Source organism: Danio rerio, chromosome 20 (genome assembly GCF_052040795.2).
Source record: "Danio rerio strain M-AB ecotype USA chromosome 20, GRCz13ab, whole genome shotgun sequence".
In the NCBI taxonomy this organism is placed as follows: domain Eukaryota; kingdom Metazoa; phylum Chordata; class Actinopteri; order Cypriniformes; family Danionidae; genus Danio; species Danio rerio.
This window is the reverse complement of record NC_141040.1, coordinates 55,701,637-55,722,023: the sequence shown is the minus strand read 5'-3', so window position 1 is coordinate 55,722,023 and position 20,387 is coordinate 55,701,637. Positions and strand designations below refer to the sequence as shown.

General features: G+C 39.7%; 2 protein-coding genes across 3 annotated transcripts in view; both read left to right on the top strand.

Moving 5' to 3' along the window:
- The window catches only part of mia3 (MIA SH3 domain ER export factor 3), a 449,841-nt gene that overhangs the window by 314,166 nt on the left and 115,288 nt on the right, over nt 1-20,387 (top strand). The gene's annotated exons all lie outside the window — the stretch shown is intronic.
- Nucleotides 1-20,387, top strand: part of disp1 (dispatched homolog 1 (Drosophila)) — a 156,624-nt gene that overhangs the window by 123,827 nt on the left and 12,410 nt on the right. For both annotated transcript variants that reach the window (XM_087297843.1, NM_212800.1), the window contains 3 exon segments: nt 4,524-4,553; nt 11,760-11,883; nt 15,753-15,880. In XM_087297843.1, the coding sequence (XP_087153969.1) occupies nt 4,524-4,553; nt 11,760-11,883; nt 15,753-15,880 (282 nt within the window).

Sequence of the window (20,387 nt, the reverse complement as noted above, 5' to 3'; positions counted from 1 at the left end):
GCATTCCATGGATTCCCTTTTAAGACGACGACGAGGAGGAAAATTACAGCCACCTCTTGGCCCCGTGACCTCCTGCTCCCATCACTGTGCAATAGTGTCTATAAGATGGAGAGTGTGTGTAGACTAGCGTCATTATTACTGCTTATATTTAGAGTCTTCAGCTGCAGCTCATTTAGTGAAGACTAGTTAGTACACAGATTGCAGTGTTCCCTTAATAGTGTCTTTAAGATGGAGAGTTTGTGTAGACTAGCGTCATTATTACTGCTTGTATTTAGAGTCTTCAGCTGCAGCTCGTTTAGTGAAGACTAGTTAGTACACAGATTGCTATATTCCCTCAATAGTGTCTATAAGATGGAGAGTGTGTGTAGACTAGCGTCATTATTACTGCTTATATTTAGAGTCTTCAGCTGCAGCTCATTTAGTGAAGACTAGTTAGTACACAGATTGCTATATTCCCTCAATAGTGTCTATAAGATGGAGAGTGTGTGTAGACTAGCGTCATTATTACTGCTTATATTTAGAGTCTTCAGCTGCAGCTCATTTAGTGAAGACTAGTTAGTACACAGATTGCAGTGTTCCCTCAATAGTGTCTATAAGATGGAGAGTGTGTGTAGACTAGCGTCATTATTACTGCTTATATTTAGTGTTTACAGCTGCAGCTCATTTAGTGAAGACTAGTTAGTACACAGATTGCTATATTCCCTCAATAGTGTATATAAGATGGAGAGTGTGTGTAGACTAGCGTCATTATTACTGCTTATATTTAGAGTCTTCAGCTGCAGCTCATTTAGTGAAGACTAGTTAGTACACAGATTGCAGTGTTCCCTCTATAGTATCTATAAGATGGAGAGTTTGTGTAGACTAGCGTCATTATTACTGCTTATATTTAGTGTTTACAGCATGCAGCTCATTTAGTGAAGACTAGTTAGTACACAGATTGCTATATTCCCTCAATAGTGTCTATAAGATGGAGAGTTTGTGTAGACTAGCGTCATTATTACTGCTTATATTTAGAGTCTTCAGCTGCAGCTCATTTAGTGAAGACTAGTTAGTACACAGATTGCAGTGTTCCCTCTATAGTGTCTATAAGATGGAGAGTGTGTGTAGACTAGCGTCATTATTACTGCTTATATTTAGTGTTTACAGCATGCAGCTCATTTAGTGAAGACTAGTTAGTACACAGATTGCAGTGTTCCCTCTATAGTATCTATAAGATGGAGAGTTTGTGTAGACTAGCGTCATTATTACTGCTTATATTTAGTGTTTACAGCATGCAGCTCATTTAGTGAAGACTAGTTAGTACACAGATTGCTATATTCCCTCAATAGTGTCTATAAGATGGAGAGTTTGTGTAGACTAGCGTCATTATTACTGCTTATATTTAGAGTCTTCAGCTGCAGCTCATTTAGTGAAGACTAGTTAGTACACAGATTGCAGTGTTCCCTCTATAGCAGGGGTCTCAAACTCAATTTACCTGGGGGCCGCAGGAGGCAAAGTCTGGGTGAGGCTGGGCCGCATAAGGGATTTCACAAAAAAAAAGTCCTCAAATGCCATTATTAACAGTTTTAATTATTTCTTCTGAAGATGAAGTGTCCTGAACATTAATAGAACATTGAGTGAAGATTATGAACAGTTCTTCTGAACATGGCATCTTTTGCCTACTCCTTACTGCCAGAGACTTGACAGCACTTCTTCTCACAAATCTGAACCACATTTGGCTTTAGAGCGGAAGCAGTTGAGACCCTCAGTATGGCTTGAAGATGATCATCATTAAGTCTAGACCTGTACTTTGACTTATTGAAGTTCAAGGTGGAGAAAAACTTCTCACACAAATATGTGCTCCCAAAAGGCCTAGTCCTAGGGAAAAAAGTGGGGGAACTCACTCAAAACTTCCATTCCCTCACCAAAAAAAAAGGCGTATATATGTATAAATAAAACACCTCCACCCCACTCCAGTCACATCAGTCTGTACCAGTCTGTAGCTACCTATAATATATATAAGACAGGGCTCGAAATTAACTTTTTTACTTGGTAGCACCGGTGCTCCCAACTTCAAATATTTAAGAGCACCAAAATAAATTTAGGAGCACCAGAAAAAATTTAGGAGCACCCACCAAAAATGATTGAGCACCGCTGCAAATTGCTTTTTAAGGGATTTATTGTATTTTAAAACAACATCAATAGGACTGACAAAAAACAGAAAAAAACTATCTAACTAATGCTGCGAAGACATTGATATTTGTGTGCAATAATTCCAAAATGAATGTCTAATAATTATAGAATATTAGTGATGATGAAAATGACAATAATAGTAAAAAATGAATTCCATTTCTCATTATGATACTGCCTTGAATGTGCATGAATGTAGGTTATCTGCTATAAAAAGTCTGTTACTTTATGAAAAATAATTGTATAGTTTGCATCAAACAAAAATGAAGCATTGCAGTAAGAAATATTTATTTGGTACTGCTGTTTTTATATGCATGTCAGTTTAATAAATAATATTTCTGCTACAAAACAAACAAAAGATTATAATAAATCATTCAATTCAATGAGGAAAGCTGCAAAGCAGTCATCAGTAACTAAATAAAAAATAAAAATAATATACACCTCAAAAAAGAATAGACAAAAGAAAGTAAATAAAGTCTCACTTCTATCACTCTTTAAAAGTTTTGGTTTCAGTTTGTGTCAATTTAAAGGTTCAGTCTGAGATGATCTTCATTTTTCTGTGTTAGTGGAAAAGCTGGCGAGTCAGCCGATCCAATTTATGAGCAGGCAGCGCAAGATTCTTGCGATGACCACCGGCGGAATACCGCTGTTTGTTATGAGCTGCAGTTTCAGTGTAAACTTAGTAAAGGCGAGCTTCTTTGGCGATGATATGTACAGTATTAGATTTGACTTTTAGCGGACATTTGCGCTGAACACGCAGTAAATGCAACGCATCGAGATTCGAGCGCCTTCTCCAAGAAGCGCGTACTCGATTGATCTCAGCTGGCGGATCATTATTCACCACGTGACGTGTCATGATCGCTTTCATCTGCACCTCAACTTTAGGTGGGGTTTGCAAACCTGTGTGCTTTAAGTTTTTACTCTTCAGCCGTTTGCATTTCCCGTGGTCATAAAAGCTCCTTTCCTGTCATCTGACAGCGGAATACCTTGAGTGAATGACAGCTAATATGAACCAATATAGCGGCAGAGAAGAGCGATTCAGCACGTTTTTACAAAAAATCAAAACAGGTCGCACTACAACCATTATCTGCAGTCGCACTAATGCTCCCAGATATATTATGAGGTCGCATAGATTAATTTTCGGGCGCATATGCGACCAAAATGGTCGCAATTTCGAGCCCTGTAAGATGCAGGATGTAGCTGAGTGGCAGGCAGGGGCGGGGACAGCTTACCTTGGTTCTTCCCGCCCGTCACAGCGTCTAACAAAGGGGCGGGGTGCGTGGTGACGTCACCGGCATCCCCGCTCCTTTGTTTACACGGCGGGCGGGGAATGCCAGTGACCGCTGTGTACGGATAGAATCAGCGGAGCTGGAAGCGCTCTCTCTCCCCGCTCCGCTGATTCTGTCAGAGTACAGCGGTCGGCGCGGGCCACAAAATATTGCACTGAGGACCGCAAATGGCCCGCGGGCCGCGAGTTTGAGACCCCTGCTCTATAGTGTCTATAAGATGGAGAGTGTGTGTAGACTGGCATCATTAATACTGCTTATATTTAGAGTCTTTTGCATGCAGCTCATTTAGTAAAGACTAGTTAGTACACAGATTGCAATATTCATGCAATAAACACTTTACTGGGGCATTAGGACCCACACAGACCACAGGTTGAGCGCCCCCTGCTGGTCTCACTAACACCACTTCCAACAGCAACCTAGTTTTCCCATGTGGTCTCCCATCCAGGTACTGAGGAGCCTCAGGCATGCTTAGCTTTAGTGTGTAACCAGTCTTGGGCTGCAGGGTGATATGGCTGTGGTCACGTCATAGAGACAAAATAGCTTCTCTCTATGTAAACGTTGCAATATTGCAATACTCGACAGCAATATTGCTTGTTTTCATAATATCGTAGTATCAAGCAGCCCTAGTTTCAATGATAAATAATTATTCACTCTATTTTGAAGTACCCAGGGTATCAATATTGACATGTTAATCATGATCACAATGTATTAAATTATTGAATATGTCTATTCAGTATTGCACCTGTGTGAGTGTGCAGATCGCCTATATATGGCACACATGCATGAAGGCTGATTGCGAACAGCTGTGCGTTGAGTGTGTGCTGCGTGAGCGTATAATATGAACATCCATAATGGTTTTGATTTTAAAAAGCAGCATGAAGAAACCTGGAGACAGCTGCGATTTTCCCTGCAGGAATGTGTGTTTGAACTGAGATATCGAGACCACATACGGCGCACGCTTAAAATACACCTTCATGAAAAAACATGTCTCTCCACACAGGTACTTTCATCCGCTGTTTGACTCTTACATCTAATCCTGATTTTTTTTTTGCTTGTGTCTTTCAGTCCTCCGAGGCCTTTCCGGTTTCCTAAAAGGTAAGCTCACTCCTAGTTTTTAATATTGTTTTATAATTTAAATAATTTGCATAAAGTCAAAAATGGATATGAAATTGTATATTTCAACTGTTGATGATTGTTCATTTGACTTTAAAGGGGTCCACAAATCACTTTATAAGGGGTTTAAATACAGTTGTGTTAATATAACCAGTTTAAATGGTAAAAGTGTATTCATTTACGTTTTATAATCAGACCTGATGAAAACAGTCCCTTTGTACTTTGTATGTGTCATCAGAGGGGGAAAGCCCCGCCCACTAGTGACCATCTCTCCCTCATTAGCATATTGGGTGTTAGTCCTGTTTTGAATCTGCCACTATGCTTACACACAGGCATTTGTAGCTCCGCCCTCAGCACAATTTCATTTGAATTTAAAGCGACAGTCACCAAAACACCACAATTATGATCAAAACCTGAAAGGGTCAGTTTCAGAGAGTTATAAATCATTATTAGTCACACACACACATTTGTTTTTGTGAAAAGTGGGGACATTACATAGGTTTCCATTCATTTTATACTGTCCAAACCATATATTATTGCCCTCACCCCACCCCACCCCTAAACCCAACCATCACAGAAGACTGTGTGCAGCTTTACTCTCTGATTAAACTCATTCTGTAAGATTCATAAGCATTTTGAGAAACGAGGACGTCACCAATGTCCTCATATTTCACCTGCTTTTTGTAATACTCGTGTCATACCCATGTCATTATACAGATTTGTGTCCTGATATGTCACAAAAATACGTACACACACACACACACACACACACACACACACACACTCTAGTCTAGGGACATCAGAGACTTATTTTACATCTTGTATAAAGGGGCATAATAGGTGCCCTTTAAAATGCACTATATGAAAAGCCTTATACTATATTACATTTTGTTATACTGTGCTGTTAAGTGCTTTATTCTGATTGGCTGATGAGAATTCCAAGGTGTGCCATTATGTTCAGATGAACACACAGCTGAAGAAAGGACTTTTGTCTGGTTGTTTCATTAAAAACTATGTAATCTATGTCGGAGAAAATGTGTAATATATGAAAAATAGTAAGGTGTAAAATATGTAGTTTATATAAGGAATAATTGCCGACAGGCTGTTTAACTATTTGCAAAAGAATGCACACAAGCTAGTGATCCGTCCAAGATGCATTATTTTCTTATAATTCAATGGACTGGAGTCAGTCTGGAGTTATTCTGCTTATACTACAGTTCCCAAAGCCACTGATCAGATGTTGCATTTCAGACTATTTATATGTAATTTTTATAGATATTCAGAAAAATAAACATGTTATCTCATTGTATCGACCTTATTCTAAAATGCGGAAGTGCGCCTGTTTTCGCGATTGTTTTAGAACTTCCGATTCAGTCTCCTATGGGAGAAATGACTAGGAATAATAAACGGCAGAAAATGGTCAAACTACTTGCTCTACAAACAAATGTTTGCATGACTATACAGACCAAGTAGAATAATATAATAAGAAAATATCAGTTTGCAACATCAAGCAGCGAAACAAGCAGTTTTTAACATCTAAAAATGAATGGAAGTGAATGAGAGCGGAAGTCTCAAGCCACAAAGCCACACCCCTTGATATCGCGAGCGCGCAGACCGCGTCACAACAGCCGACAGACAACCCACTAGTTCATGTCATTCGCCAGTTACATGCTATTTCAGAGCGAATATTCAGAGTAACGTTAGCGGTAAACAGTAGAGGAAGGCTGTCATTGTTCAAAAATGGCCCAATGTGAATATAAAAGCAACTTCAGCTCAATAAAGCAGGTTAGGCGGAATAGCGCTATTTACTGGTGTTTTGTTGTTAAACTAAATATAAATCCACATCATCGATGCTGTAAAAGGACCTCATGAAACTGAAAATAATCACATCAATCTTTCACTGGTAGATTTCAGTGGCTGAACAACACGTCTGTGCATATAAGCCATTTATAACAAAACACAATCTAACATCAGCTTAGCCGGACTAAAATAGTTTAAAAACAGAACATGACCTGTCTAACAGTGATACTTCAGCCATGGTGTCGTCCTTCCTCCAGCCTGCTAAAGTAACTCCAATATTGATTCTGGATTTTCAAAAGTTTCAATTCAGCTTTTGATTTCTCCCGGTCTGTCTCGTGACCGCGCGGCCGCTTTAAGGGCGATTTATACCCGCGCCTGACTTTACAGTAATTGGCCCGAGCTCGGCTGTCCTTCGGCACCTCCAGCTCCGACTCGGCATCTGCGAGCGGTCCGCAGCTCGCTCGCGCGCATGCGTTTGTGATACTGACGGGCACGCGCTAATGTCGGATCTGCGTGAACAGATGCGCAGAAGTCGGAATCTACATTTGTTGACAGACAGTCTGACCTGCCTATTGGAATTAAGGATGATTTAATTTAATTGGACTCTATTTAATTGGATGAACATTTTTTAGTTTTATGCTTTACCCTGAATATAAAAATACATATAAACACATTTAGATCATTTACTGTAATCATTACTATTAGACTGTGAAGAGACTTTCAACCAGCACAACAACAAATGCTTCTGAAGACAATCACCTACTGCACCTTTAATTAGGGCTTGCGTTAACAGATTTTTTACAGTCTGCGATGTTGTGAACCAAGAGTGGGCCCACTAGGAGGCGTGGGAGGCCTGAACACCACAATAACCCCCCCCCCAAAAAAACAATGGCAAAAATCCAAAACACAATAGCCTGACCTGGAAGTGTAAAAAAAAAGGTGGTATTTATTTACAAAATGTGGAGGATAAAGTCCAGTGCAAGAAATATATACAGTGTCCATAAAAGTCCAGAAAATGTACAAAAATATATATACAAAAATACAAAGTATCAAATCAACAAATCAAATATAAAGACGAATATATATAACACAAAACAAATCAAAGGAAAAAAGTCAAACGTAACCGCTGTATGCTAGTATCCACTTACTCAAAGAACTGCTCACGGCTCTGCCACAGCACGCTCGCTCGCCAGGTAAACTGACCCTGAGCTGGAGTCTGGCGTCCCTCTTTATACGCCAGACTCCGCCCATCGATTGGCGCACGCCATACTCCAGGAGGAATAAAAAATATACTTTCTTTAAATTCGCCTTAAATGGCATTGCTTTAAACATTTAATAATTCATGTCTGCTTAACAGACACCTAATACATGAAACATTAAACACAAACAACCATAACACGTTTTCTTTCCTGTAAAACAGGACAAACACCAACGCTGGTTATACCCACAGACAACACAAAATGGTATGGTCGGACGTTCAGCGCGCGAACCACCATGGCGCGGCTTCTGATGTAATAAGCGCGCACCATCCCTTTGCTCAGCTTGGACGGTCTCGCGCTAAAGTCCGAACCCCCTAGACAGACAAACAGACAGACAAATCACGCAGACAATGGATGTGTGTGTGTAAGTGTATGCTTTGTGTGAGACTGGAGGGGAGAAATGAAACTGTGGAGGAATGACTGTATGCTGGTGAATTGATGCGTAAAGCAAAACGTTGTTGGTCCAACCCATCGCTTAAAGCATACATTTAGTCTCATGGAATTGAGGTCATTGATGTAGACATTATACCACAAAGTGATGACAGATAACAGATCACTACCTCTTACTATGTAAGCTGTTTAACTGAAAATAGCAGATCTGCACAGAGATATCACCCTGGTAGAGCTATCGTCCCGTCCACTAAAGACGAAATTACAAATAATTTACCTGATCTTTCTCTATTTCTGAACGCACCCACATACATAAATGACCTTGATGTAGGTAACTAGCAGTATGGATGCTATTTTTACTAACACACTAAGGGCTCTATTTTGCGGTTCATGTGCAGAGCGCAAAACGCAGGGCGCAAACACTTTCAGGGCGTGTCAGAACTCATTTTTGATAATTTAAGGACGGGAAAATCTGCTTTGTGCCGTGGCGCATGGTCTAAAAGGGTTGAGTTTATTTTCTTAATGAGTTATAGGTGTGTTTTGAGAATAAACCAATTAGAGCCTCATCTCCCATTCCCTTTAAGAGCCAGCTGCGTCGTGCCAAGAGCGCATTTTGACGTAAAGTAAGTTCACTTTTGCTCTCGTGGATTGGGAAACCTTCACGCACAGACATCAGTTAGCCTATAAATAATTTCGTTTGTTAAGCGCAAAGATTTGTTTCAAAACTATTTCTAAATTCAGTTCTAATTTCAACCCAGGCTCATTGTGGAAACGTAGCCCCGCGGACGTTTATGCGGACCGCGAGATGCGTCCCGGGAGTTACGTATTCGAGCGGTTTTTATTTTCGCGGATCGGCAAGAGGCCGCTGTGCACGCTTTTCCATGTCTCGGGCACCTCTCGGGAACGCGCGCCGTTCACGCCCGCGCTGTTCTCGCCCGAAAACCCGCCGGATCGGCCGCCCCGGCCGCCCTCCTCTTCCTCCTCCTCCTCCTCCTCCTCCTTCCTTAAACCCGAGCGACGGTTTGCAAAAGCTGTCCAGAACAAAAAAAAAAAGCAAAAGCCCTCGTCTTCGATTTCGACCGCGTTTTCGGATCCCGCCGCATTCTCACCCTTATTTTTTTTGGATTCCGTTTTTCATCTTACCTGATTTCTGGAACCGCTGTTCCCCGGACTCGATCCCGGTCGTCGTCCTCGCGGCCGGCTCCTCCTCCGGGAAAGCCCTCCACTCGGAGGTGAGCCGTCGGCCGGCGAGCGCGAAGAGGAGGAGCGGAGCGGCGCCACACCGCCCCGCAGCGTTCGCTCAAAAAAAACTAAATGCGGCCATACGTACCTCCGGCCACGTAAATCGCGGTCTCCAAAAACGTCCGCGGGGCTACGTTTCCAGAATGAGCTTGGGTTGTCTAATTTCCATAAATGAACAATAATGACCAAGTGTGGTCAAAATACTGAGTTATTTCCAAATACACCTGCTGTGCCCCATATAGTCCAAAACCTGACAGGTGGACAAATCTAAGCTTGTTTTTAATAAAACAAATATAAATATGGATATAATAAATAATACTGCTAATAATAATAACATTATACAAAAGCAAACTGAATGAACTGAAAAAGCCTCCCGAGATGAAGAAAGTAAGGCAGTGGTTTTTAAATCTTCATGTAGGCTAGAAATTAATATGGTTTGTAATATTTTAATCATTTATATTTATATTCTGTATATATCCTTATATATATATATATATATATATATATATATATATATATATATATATATATATATATATATATATATATATGTGTGTGTGTATCCTTAATATATTATATCTTTTTCATATGTAAAGATATTTGCGTATTGCTCTACATCTTGTGTGTAGTGTGTAAGCCAGGCGCACTTTGCGCCAGACAATAGACCGACTTTGTTCTGGTCTAAAGATCAGACTATTTACAGTTTCTCAAAATAGCAACGTGCCAAAACACGCCTGCTTTTTTAGACCAGAACGCCTATGGGCGCACATTTGAGCGCAAATGCATTTGCTATTTAAACAGCGCGGCGCAACACCTCAAAATGACCCTTGCGCCGAGCTAAAAGTAGCAAAAGAGTATTGCGCCGCGCCATGCGCCACATTGCGCCGGGTGTATGATAGGGCCCTAAATATTATGGCACCCATCAAATAAAAATGCTCAACTAAAAATGTTCTGTTAAGTTGCTTTGACACAATCTACGTTGTAAAAGCACTATAGAAATACAAATGAATTGAATTGAATATACAGTTCTTGGTGTTAATGCTTACACAGATCTCTCATTTCAATTCCAGTTTTCTATAGGATGCTTTACAATAATGTATTGGTGCATGTACATCAGATTAGTCAGCAGCAAAACCAAACCTGAAAATAATCCAGTCCCAAAACTGAAGATAACAGGCCAGACATTGGTACACCTAAATTAATGTTAGGGAGAAATCCTAAATAAACAGGAAAGTTTAAAGAAACATAAAAAAATACATTTAGTGTGCTTTCACATCTGTGGTTCGCTTCATTTGGTCCGGACCAAGTGTAATAAATGATACATTTCTGCTGTCTTTGGGTCGTTTTCACACCACACTGCTGGCTTTTGTCCGAACCAGTTGAAACGAACCAAAATGCAGTCATCTGACAAAATCCACATCTCTCATTGGCCAGATGTTGTTGAACATATTTCCTAAACTGCTTATTGATTGGTCAGAATTCACGTGCGGGAAAATGCCAATGAACTCCCGCAGGTAAACAAAACCTTTTACTCTGGAGGGACGACTGCGCTGGCTGATTGTATCCCTGCTTTAGACAAACTATACATTACAAAAATGAAGCGCGGCCGCGGCTGGAAAACAGTGTTTAATGCATCGCTCGTCACTTCAGGAGGAGGCGTGAATTAATTTAGCTAAACTGCAACATGGTCATCTTGCGGAAATATTACCAACGATCCATCAGGTAATGTTTTCCCCTCTCTCTCTCTCTCTCTCTCTGTTGGTAAAGCGATGTCAACAAATATTTTTCCTCCATATCCCATAATGCACAGCGCATCGGCCTACGGCAGCAGAATTAGTCCAAAAGGCGCAGTACTTTTTGCGGTTGGACCTGTTTTAGTACGGATCATATTCTCACCACAAACGAACCGCTCCAGGGTTCGTTTGAAAGCGTACCAAGACCAACTCTTCAAGCAGGTCTCGATACGCTTATTTGGTCCGCTTTTGGTGCGCACTCGAGTACGATTGCTGCATTCTCACCTGCCCATAGGAACCGCACCAAAAGGGGAAACGAACTCTAGTGTGATTCAATCGAACTAAACAAGGCAGGTGTGAAAGCACCCTTAGTCAAACTGTTGCAGTTGTTTGAATGTAACATCTTTCTATTTCCTAAGATGTTCAGTGACTAAACTCTTATTTTAATGCACCAAAATAAATTGTTTATATTTACTGAGAAATGGATTGAAATATTATGGATTAAGATCCATTAAAAGGGCATGCACTCTGTTATACTGAGCACTGCATATATGTTATATTTCAGGCCTCAAATCATATCTGAAAACAACAGCACACTTTAGTGTCCTTATCAGCCAATCAGAATCAAGCACTGTATACGGTATTACCCATAATTATTGTGAAAAGCACTATACAAATAAACTTCAATTGAATAGAACGGGACAGCTCTGTAGTATAAAAGGACTTGTGTATACAAATGATGTATGTTCTGATGTCATTGGCAGTTATGCAGAGCTGATTGCTGATTGGCCGGTGGTGGTGTTGGGGATTTGCACTGTCCTCATTGTGGTTTGTGCTCTGGTCGGGATCCTCGTTCCTGATCTGCCTGACTTCTCAAACCCACTGCAGGTGAGTAGAACCAGCGTTTGCTGGAGCCTTTGAAGGATGTTGACTCAGTTTTAAGATGCAGATTATAAGCAGGGCCAGACGGAATCTGCGGGCGTTTTTTTGCTATTTCTACTAAGAATTTTGGTAAAAATCTGCGGATTTTTGCGGAATTATTTTGTGAGTATCCAGCGGAGTATCATAACTAAAACCTTAATATATTAAATAAAAAGTAATAAATTACTGAATAAAAACTGAATAAATTCAGATTTACACATTTACTGAAGTAAATAAACAGAATTGATAATGAGCTAAACATCTGCAGAATTCTGTGGAATTCTGCGCGCGGAGATTCCGTGTGGGCTAAGTAAAGATGGAAAACCCATCCACATATATGCCTGGAAATTTTTCAAAAAGACAAATCTTCCTCTGTTGACAGAGCCTTTGACAATTTTTTTTTTTCAAAAATAACTTCACTGGAGGGCTAATAGTGTTGTTTTCACTTGTACTTTTTTTAATGAAACATTTCATGCAGAAACATTGGAAAATATTGAAATATTTAATGAGGGCTATAGATTGTTTTTGATGTGTGTGTGTGTGTGTGTGTGTGTGTGTGTGTGTGTGTGTGTGTGTGTGTGTGTGTGTGTGTGTGTGTGTGTGTGTGTGTGTGTATATATATAGATATGTATATATAGATATGTATATGTATATATATATATGTGTGTGTATATATATATATATATATATATATATATATATATATATAGATATATAGATAGATATCTATCTATATAGATATATAGATATATAGATAGATATCTATCTATATAGATATAGATGAATCTCACTGTAATCTTGGAATTAATCTAGATTAAAATGGCTCAGTTGAATTCTGCCGAAGACATTTAGAATATGTGTGCTACCCAAATAATGAATAAAAGTAGAGGGGGTCATACACCAGAAGTGCCGCTCGGCGACGTGTAGCGCCATGCAAGGCCAATCATTTCAGAATTCTGAACGGGGGTTTCTATCAGGGTACACACACTGGCGGCGGCTGGCGGCGACGCCCAGTCACGACTCAGGACACAGTTTATATTTCTGCAGCACCACAGAGTGCCATCTAATTAGTTTAATTTTAACTAGCATGGGAATGTGCGCGTCGTGGTGCCGAGCGGCGCATCTAGTGTGTGACGCCCTTTGAGAACAGGTTTCTTAAGCCAGATGGCGCATTAGACCAGGGGCTCATCTCCTGTTTCTAAAATGCATCACAAACTGCTTGAGAAACTGTTCTACTGTGATCATTGGTGATGAAAATAAATGATGTTCAATAAGATGTGCTTGTGTTTACTCACTGTTTATTCAGTTAAACATGAATGTTGAACTGTGGGCCTACATAAGCTCCAAACAGGGATTTTTGATTACCTCAATCCGACTAAAGTCAGAACTGAACTAAACAGAAATGGAGTTAAGACATGTGGAGTATGCAGATATTAGTGGCATTACTGAAGTAAACACCGCAATCAAACTATTACCGTCATGTAGGACTTTTCGACAAATTCTCCGACAAGATCCACACACGCGACTGTCAGTAAAAGACCGCACACACACACACACACACACACACACACACACACACACATCATGAAATGTGGAAGTTTTGTTCTTTTCATTTGGCGTGCGTTATTTAATTGCATAACACTCTCACCAGTCCTTTACTCCTTATTTGCGTCTAATATATCTAAAATATTTGTTAAACGAAATATATTTGAAAAAAGCATATCTACATATTAAAACTGTAAAACAGAATAAAGTGCATGGTCTAATCGTAAATAAAGAAAATTAGTTATCTATTTCATTATTTAATGCATAGAATATGCTAGTCTTTTCATAAAGTGAGTTTAATTGATCTGAAACTTTTAATTACATTTGTTTTTCTTGTAAATATTAAAAGTTGCATCAGATTGATGAAAACGAACTTAAATACCTTCATGAACAGGGCCAAAATTACTTTTACAAATTGAAACAATTGGACACAGTGTCTTCTGTCTACATGACTGGGAAACGTGTTGGAAAAAACTGCTGAATCTCCATGAATGTGTGGTTAACTTATAAAACAAATGTTGTCTGGTTTAGTGATGTTAGTAATGCATAGAAAAATGCAAAGTAGAATTCTTCTGAGCTCATTAACACACTGATGACAGACACTTTGGGCTCTATTTTGACGGTCCATGCGCAGAGCGCAAAGCGCAGGGCGCAAACGCTTTCAGGGCGTGTCAGAACGCATTTTTGCTAATTTAAGGAGGGGAAAATCCGCTTTGCGCGTGGCGCATGGTCTAAAAGGGTTGAGTTTATTTTCTTAATGAGTTATAGGTGTGTTTTGAGAATAATCCAATTAGAGTCTCATCTCCCATTCCCTTTAAGAGCCAGCTGCGTCACGCCAAGAGCGCATTCGCTATTTACAGGACGTAAAGTAAGTCTAAGTGGAAAAACTGAGCATTTCACAAGCAAACAGTCAACAGTTTTTTAACAGAAAACTGTTAAACAGAGCATCTACTGCGTGAGAATGAGAGATAAAAGATCTACTTTCACATTCGCTCTTGGATAGGGAAACCTTTACGCACAGACATCAATCTATAAATAAATAATTGCGTTTGTTAAGCGCAAATATTTGTTTCAAAACTATTTCTAAATTCAGTTCTAATTTCCAGCAAACGAATAAATAATCAACAATAACGAAGTGTGCTCAACCTGAGAGATATCCTAAAACACATGCTGTGCCCCATATGGTCTAAAACCTGACAGGTGGGCAAATTTAAGCTTGTTTTTAATAAAACAAATATAAATATGGATATAATAAATAATGCTGCTAATAATAATCACATTATACAAAAGCAAATTATTATGAATGAACTGAAAAAGCCTCCAGAGATGAAGAAGACATAAAAGCAGTGATTTTTCATATTTATGTAGGCTAGAAAATAATATGTTTTGTAATATTTTAATCCTTTATATTTATATCTTATATCTATTCTTATTATATCCTATATATATCCTTAATATTTACATTTTTTCATATGTAAAGATATTTGCCTATTGCTCTCTTGTGTGTATTAAGCAGTGTGTAAGCGAGGCGCAACTCTGCTCTGGAGTTTAGACCGGGTTTGTTTTGGTCTAATGAAAAATCTATTATATTTTCTCAAAATAGCGACGCGCCAGCAGTGCGCCTCAGATCGCCTTCCTTTTTAGAGCAGAACGCCTATGGGCGCACATCTGAGCGCAAATGCATTTGCTATTTAAACAGCGTAGCCTCAAAACGACTCTTGCGCCAAGCTCAAACTACCAAAAGACTACTGCACCGCGCCTTGCGCCACACTGCGCTGGGTGTATGATAGGGCCCTAGGTGGTGGCTTTTAAGGTGGTTAATGAGGTTTGTTGTGTTATCTTGGGAAGTTTGGACTGAACAGGAGCAAAGGCTACCTGATCAACACTCCATTCCTCGGAAAAAACAAACACTTGCAATCTAGACACAGTCACCTCATGCCAGTGACGCAGTACAATCCGTAAACTCCCATCATAAAAATAACGGGTCTTTATACTGTAAAATCGCGACGATATTTAATTATTTATCACGGGCCACGAATATCGTAATCGTGATAATAATTAGATTAATCATGCAGCATTAGTGGCTTTTAAAACTAAATTTCTCTGGCTGATATTTACTCCAGTTCATCAGGAAGTGACCATTATGTATTCTTTGCCTCATTGGGTAGAAATGCTGCTTCATTCACAAATTTATATTGCAGTTTTGTGCGTTAATTTACTTCTCATCTTTGGAAGGAAACATTGCTTCGAAGATGCAACATTGCGTAATTTTGTTTTTGTGTCTGCATTAGGGGTTTGAGCCGAGAGGCACTGCAATAGGACAGAGACTGGTTACGTGGAACAACATGGTGAAAAACACCGGCTACAAGGCAACACTGGCAAACTATCCATTCAAATACGCAGACGAGCAGGCCAAAAGGTAACACTTCTTATCTGAGAACTGCATTTTCCTTTTGGGTTTCATCCAGAACAGCACTAGATGAGGGATAGTATTGATGGTAACTATGGAGTGATTGCACTGTGTGATTGTGTGTGTGTGTGTGGTTTTGCATTAGGGGACATGACCTGTATTTATGTTTTATTCGCAAATATGGTCTAAAAATAAAGTTTTTTTTAGATGTTAGTATCAGTATTGTTATTTATAAGTAGGGCTTAACATTAACTTGTTTGATCACCGGCCACTGTGGCTAGTAGATTTCCAACATTACTGGCCACTTGCCATTTTCACTAGCCACAATTTTGTTGCTCGGAAAATATATTTTGTATTAATAAATGTGTCTTTGACATGCTAAAATGACTTGATTTAGTTGTTGTGTTGTCCACATGCCTCCTCATTTATTTCACTGTTTGTGTGTGAGCTTGCTCACTGTGCATGAGCAAATGGGTTGTGTCGCATTGCAATTGGTTTTTATTTCACACGACCTTTTTAGGGCTCAAAATTAAGGATTTGCCAAATTTATCTCTGACCACACCAAAAAGATATAATTATTTCTTAGCCACACATTTTAAATAAATCAAATCAAGCAAATATAGCTGTATACATGCACGTTTATTCGACAAACTTTTCTTTTCTTTTTTTTTTTATTGTCATTTAAAAAGATCTATTGTCATGCATCTAAAATATGCACAGTAATCTGTCCTGGCTAAAGGTCCCAGATCAGTGGTTACTACACATAAATGGAGAGTTAATCTTATATTAAAGCAATGCTATTGCAAAGAATGATGATTAAACTATATTAACAAAATAACTGTAAGCAAAAGAAAGCAGGTGAAACACCACGAGTGATAATGAAAGGATGATCACGTGCCTGAGAATAATTAAAACGAAAGCAGTGACTTACAAAGCGAAAGCTGCTTACAAAAGGTTTGCTGCTTACACGAGCATCGCTTTTTGTCTAGTCTATTTCGAAGAGAACCGATTGCAGTAGTTGTGCTTTCTCTACACACTGTTTCGCGCAAGTAAATGGTCAAAAAAGTAAAATCAGTCATCCTCTCATAATGTATTCACCTGCTTTTGCTCGCGCGAACACAGTTATTTTTGTCAGTCGTGCTGCTTCTCGATTCTAAGATCACATTTGCACGCATATTGGGCCATCCTTATTGTCGAACCCTGCTTTAAGAAAACTAAAATGTAAACATTATTTCCAACCTGCCAAAGTGGCTAGTGTGAGCGGCTGTCTAACTCGCCAAAGCTGAAATCTACCTGCATTTGGCGGGTTGGCAGGTGTTAATGTAAAGCCCTGCTTATGAGAATATCTACAGTGGGTACAGCAAGTCAGAAGAAGCCCTTAAATGATTTTAGCTAATGGCTGCAATATAACAAAGAGTGAAAAAGTTCATTTTTTCCTCATTAATGTCCACACAGCAGCCCATACTGACAGAACAACACACAATTGTTGACATTTTTACAGATTTATAAATTTAAAAAAAAGAAAGACTGAAATATCACATGGTCCTCAGTATTTAGCAGAAGCTCCCTCTTGATCTGGTACAGCCGTGAGTCTTTTGGGAAAGATGCAACATGTTTTTCCCAGCTGGATTGAGGATCCTCTTCTATTTCTCCTTGCAGATCCCCTTCAGCTCTGTCAGCCATTTTTAGGTCTTTCCAAAGATGCTTAATTGGGTTTAAGTCAGAGTTCTGGCTGGGCCATTCAAGAACAGTCTTGGAGTTGTTGTGAAGCCACTTCATCGTTATTTTAGCTGTGTGGTTAGGGTCATTGTCTTGTTGGAAGGTAATCCTTCGGCCCAGTCTGAGGTCCTGAGCACTCTGGAGAAGGTTTTTGTCTGGGATATCCCTGTACTGAGCCATGCTTATCTTTCCCTCGATTGCAAAAAGTCATCTTGTCCCTGAACTAAAAACACCCCCACAGCATGATGCTGCCTCCACCATGCTTCACTGTTGGGGCTGTATTGGACAGGTGATGAGCAGTGCCTGCTTTTCTCCACACATACAGCTTAGAATCTAGGCTAAAATGTTTTATCTTGGTCTCATCAGACCAGAGAATCTTATTCCTCTCCATCTTGGAGTCCTTCAGGCGGGCTTTTGTGGGTCTTGCACTGAGGAGAGGCTTCTGTCAGGCCCACTCTGCCCTGACTGGTGGAGGCCTGCAGTGATGGTGGACTTTCTACAACTTTCTCCCATCTCCCGACTGCATCTCTGGAGCTCAGCTGCAGTGATCTTTGAGTTCTTCTTCACCTCTTTCACCAAGGCTCTTCATCTTCGACAGCTCAGTTTGGCCAGATGGCCCGCTCTAGAAAGGGTTCTGCTCATCCCAAGCGTCTTCTATTGAATGATTATGGAGGCCACTGTGCTCTTATGAACCTTCAGTTCAGCAGAAATGTTTGTGTAAGCTTGTCCAGATCTGTGCCTCGCCACAATTCTGTCTCTGAGCTCTTCAGGCAGTTCCTTTGACCTCATGATTGTAATTTGCTCTGACATGCATTGTGAGCTGTAAGCTCTTATATAGACAGCTGTGTGGCTTTCCTATCAAGTCCAGTCAGTATAATCAAAGCCGGATGAAGGTGTAGAATTATCTCAAGGATGAAGAGAAGAAATGGTCAGCAGCTCAGTTAAATAGATGAGTGTCACAGCAAAGGGTCTGCATACTGAGGAGCATGTGATATTTCAGTCTTTCTTTTTTAATAAATGCAGAAATGTCCACAATTCTGTGTTTTTTCTGTCAGTATTTGCTGCTGTGTGTACATTAATGAGGAAAAAATAAACGTAAATGCTTTTAGCAAATGACTGCAATCTTAAAAACATTGAAAATTTAAGGGGGTTAGGCTTACACAGTGAGAAAATACATTTTTAGAAGATATAAAACTGATATAAACATCCAAAGCTTGCAGTTTGTCACCTCCACCTAAATGGTGTAAAGAAAAAAATAATATATAGAGAAATAAGTGTATAAGATCAAGCTCCCATAATGCAATTCAAAATTATATATAAATAAGGGAAAAATAAAAAAATGAATCACAAAATATGTAATCTGCTAATTTACCGATATGTTTTACAGTGTCAATGTTTTTTACAGAGCGTCTGTCTGTCTGTCTTTACGAATTTGCATGCGCACAGGCATCTTCCTTCTGATTAAAGGCACTTCCTGTCTAAGAAACAGGAAGTGCTGTAAGCAGCCTTCCTGCCCTCCGTCAGTAATAATGATAATAATCTAGACCTATAATGACAACAACGTGAGCAGGGTTTAAAGTGGTGCTCAGGAATTAATGATTAGGAAAAGTTTCATTAAATCTGTCAAAATTTAACAAGATTCAAGCTGCGTCCCAAATGGCACACTATACACTATGCACTCATGCACTATGTACTTATGCACTTACACACTCAACAGGATAGTATACGTATGTAGTGGCGTCCCAAGTGGAACACATGTTTTTTTACTAAGAGGAAATTCAAACCGTTTCCCTGATGACGTTTGACGGTCGCCAAATCAGTGAAATAAATGAACTACCAAATAATACCTGCCGTGAGTATTGCCGCATTCACCATCGGGAGGCGCTATAATCACTCCCGTAGGAGAATTTTGCTTTCACCATCCAAAATAAATAAAGTTATTCAACATGTGCGCCGATAGCTCCGCCCCTTCCGCTGCGTGAGCAAACCTGCGGTCGTTGAGTGCGTGAAGTGTCCATCATTACACACTTCATTTTAGCGGCTGAATGAGTGCATCATCCGGGTAATTAAAGTGCACTTATTATTATTAGAGTTTTCAGTGTGAACACACTACTTACACTGTTTATACTACAAAATGGCGTAGAATAGTGCATAAGTATGCGATTTGGGACGCAGCTTGAGACTTGCTTGAATGTGGTTTTGTGTCACTTGATTTTGAGGATTTTTCTGTAGGACTTCCAACATAGTGTACTTAATTTTACAGACAAAAAAAACTTTGCAGGTTCTTAAAATGTCTTAAAGTACAAATGAAATCTAAACTAACCATACTGATTTTGTGACCTCATATTGTTCGTTTTGTGGTGAAGAATTCATCTGTGCATGCCATTAAGAAAAGAAACAATAGTTTGTCCTTGTAATCTTTAATTGAAATCTGAAAATGCACTTCCTGTTTGTTTTTAGTTAAATTCTCGGATTAGGTCTATCTGATGTGTTGGGCGTGGCTACCATATCTAACCACACCCCTCCAGCTGTCAGTTTTGACAACAAACAGAAGTGGTGAGGAGGAGGAGGAGGAGGCTGTTGTAATAACTTTGCCCAAACCCCTTTCCCCATCGTTCTGAAAGACATGCCTACTTTACTACATCCAATCAGCTCACAGTAGAAAAAAACAAGCCACGCCCACTGTTTGCTCATTTAATATTCCGTTTCTCTAGGAACTGCATCACAATATGAAGAAAAGTGTTCTCAACTTGTGGTTCATGTGGACTAGGGTTGGGCCAATCAACAATGCCATCGT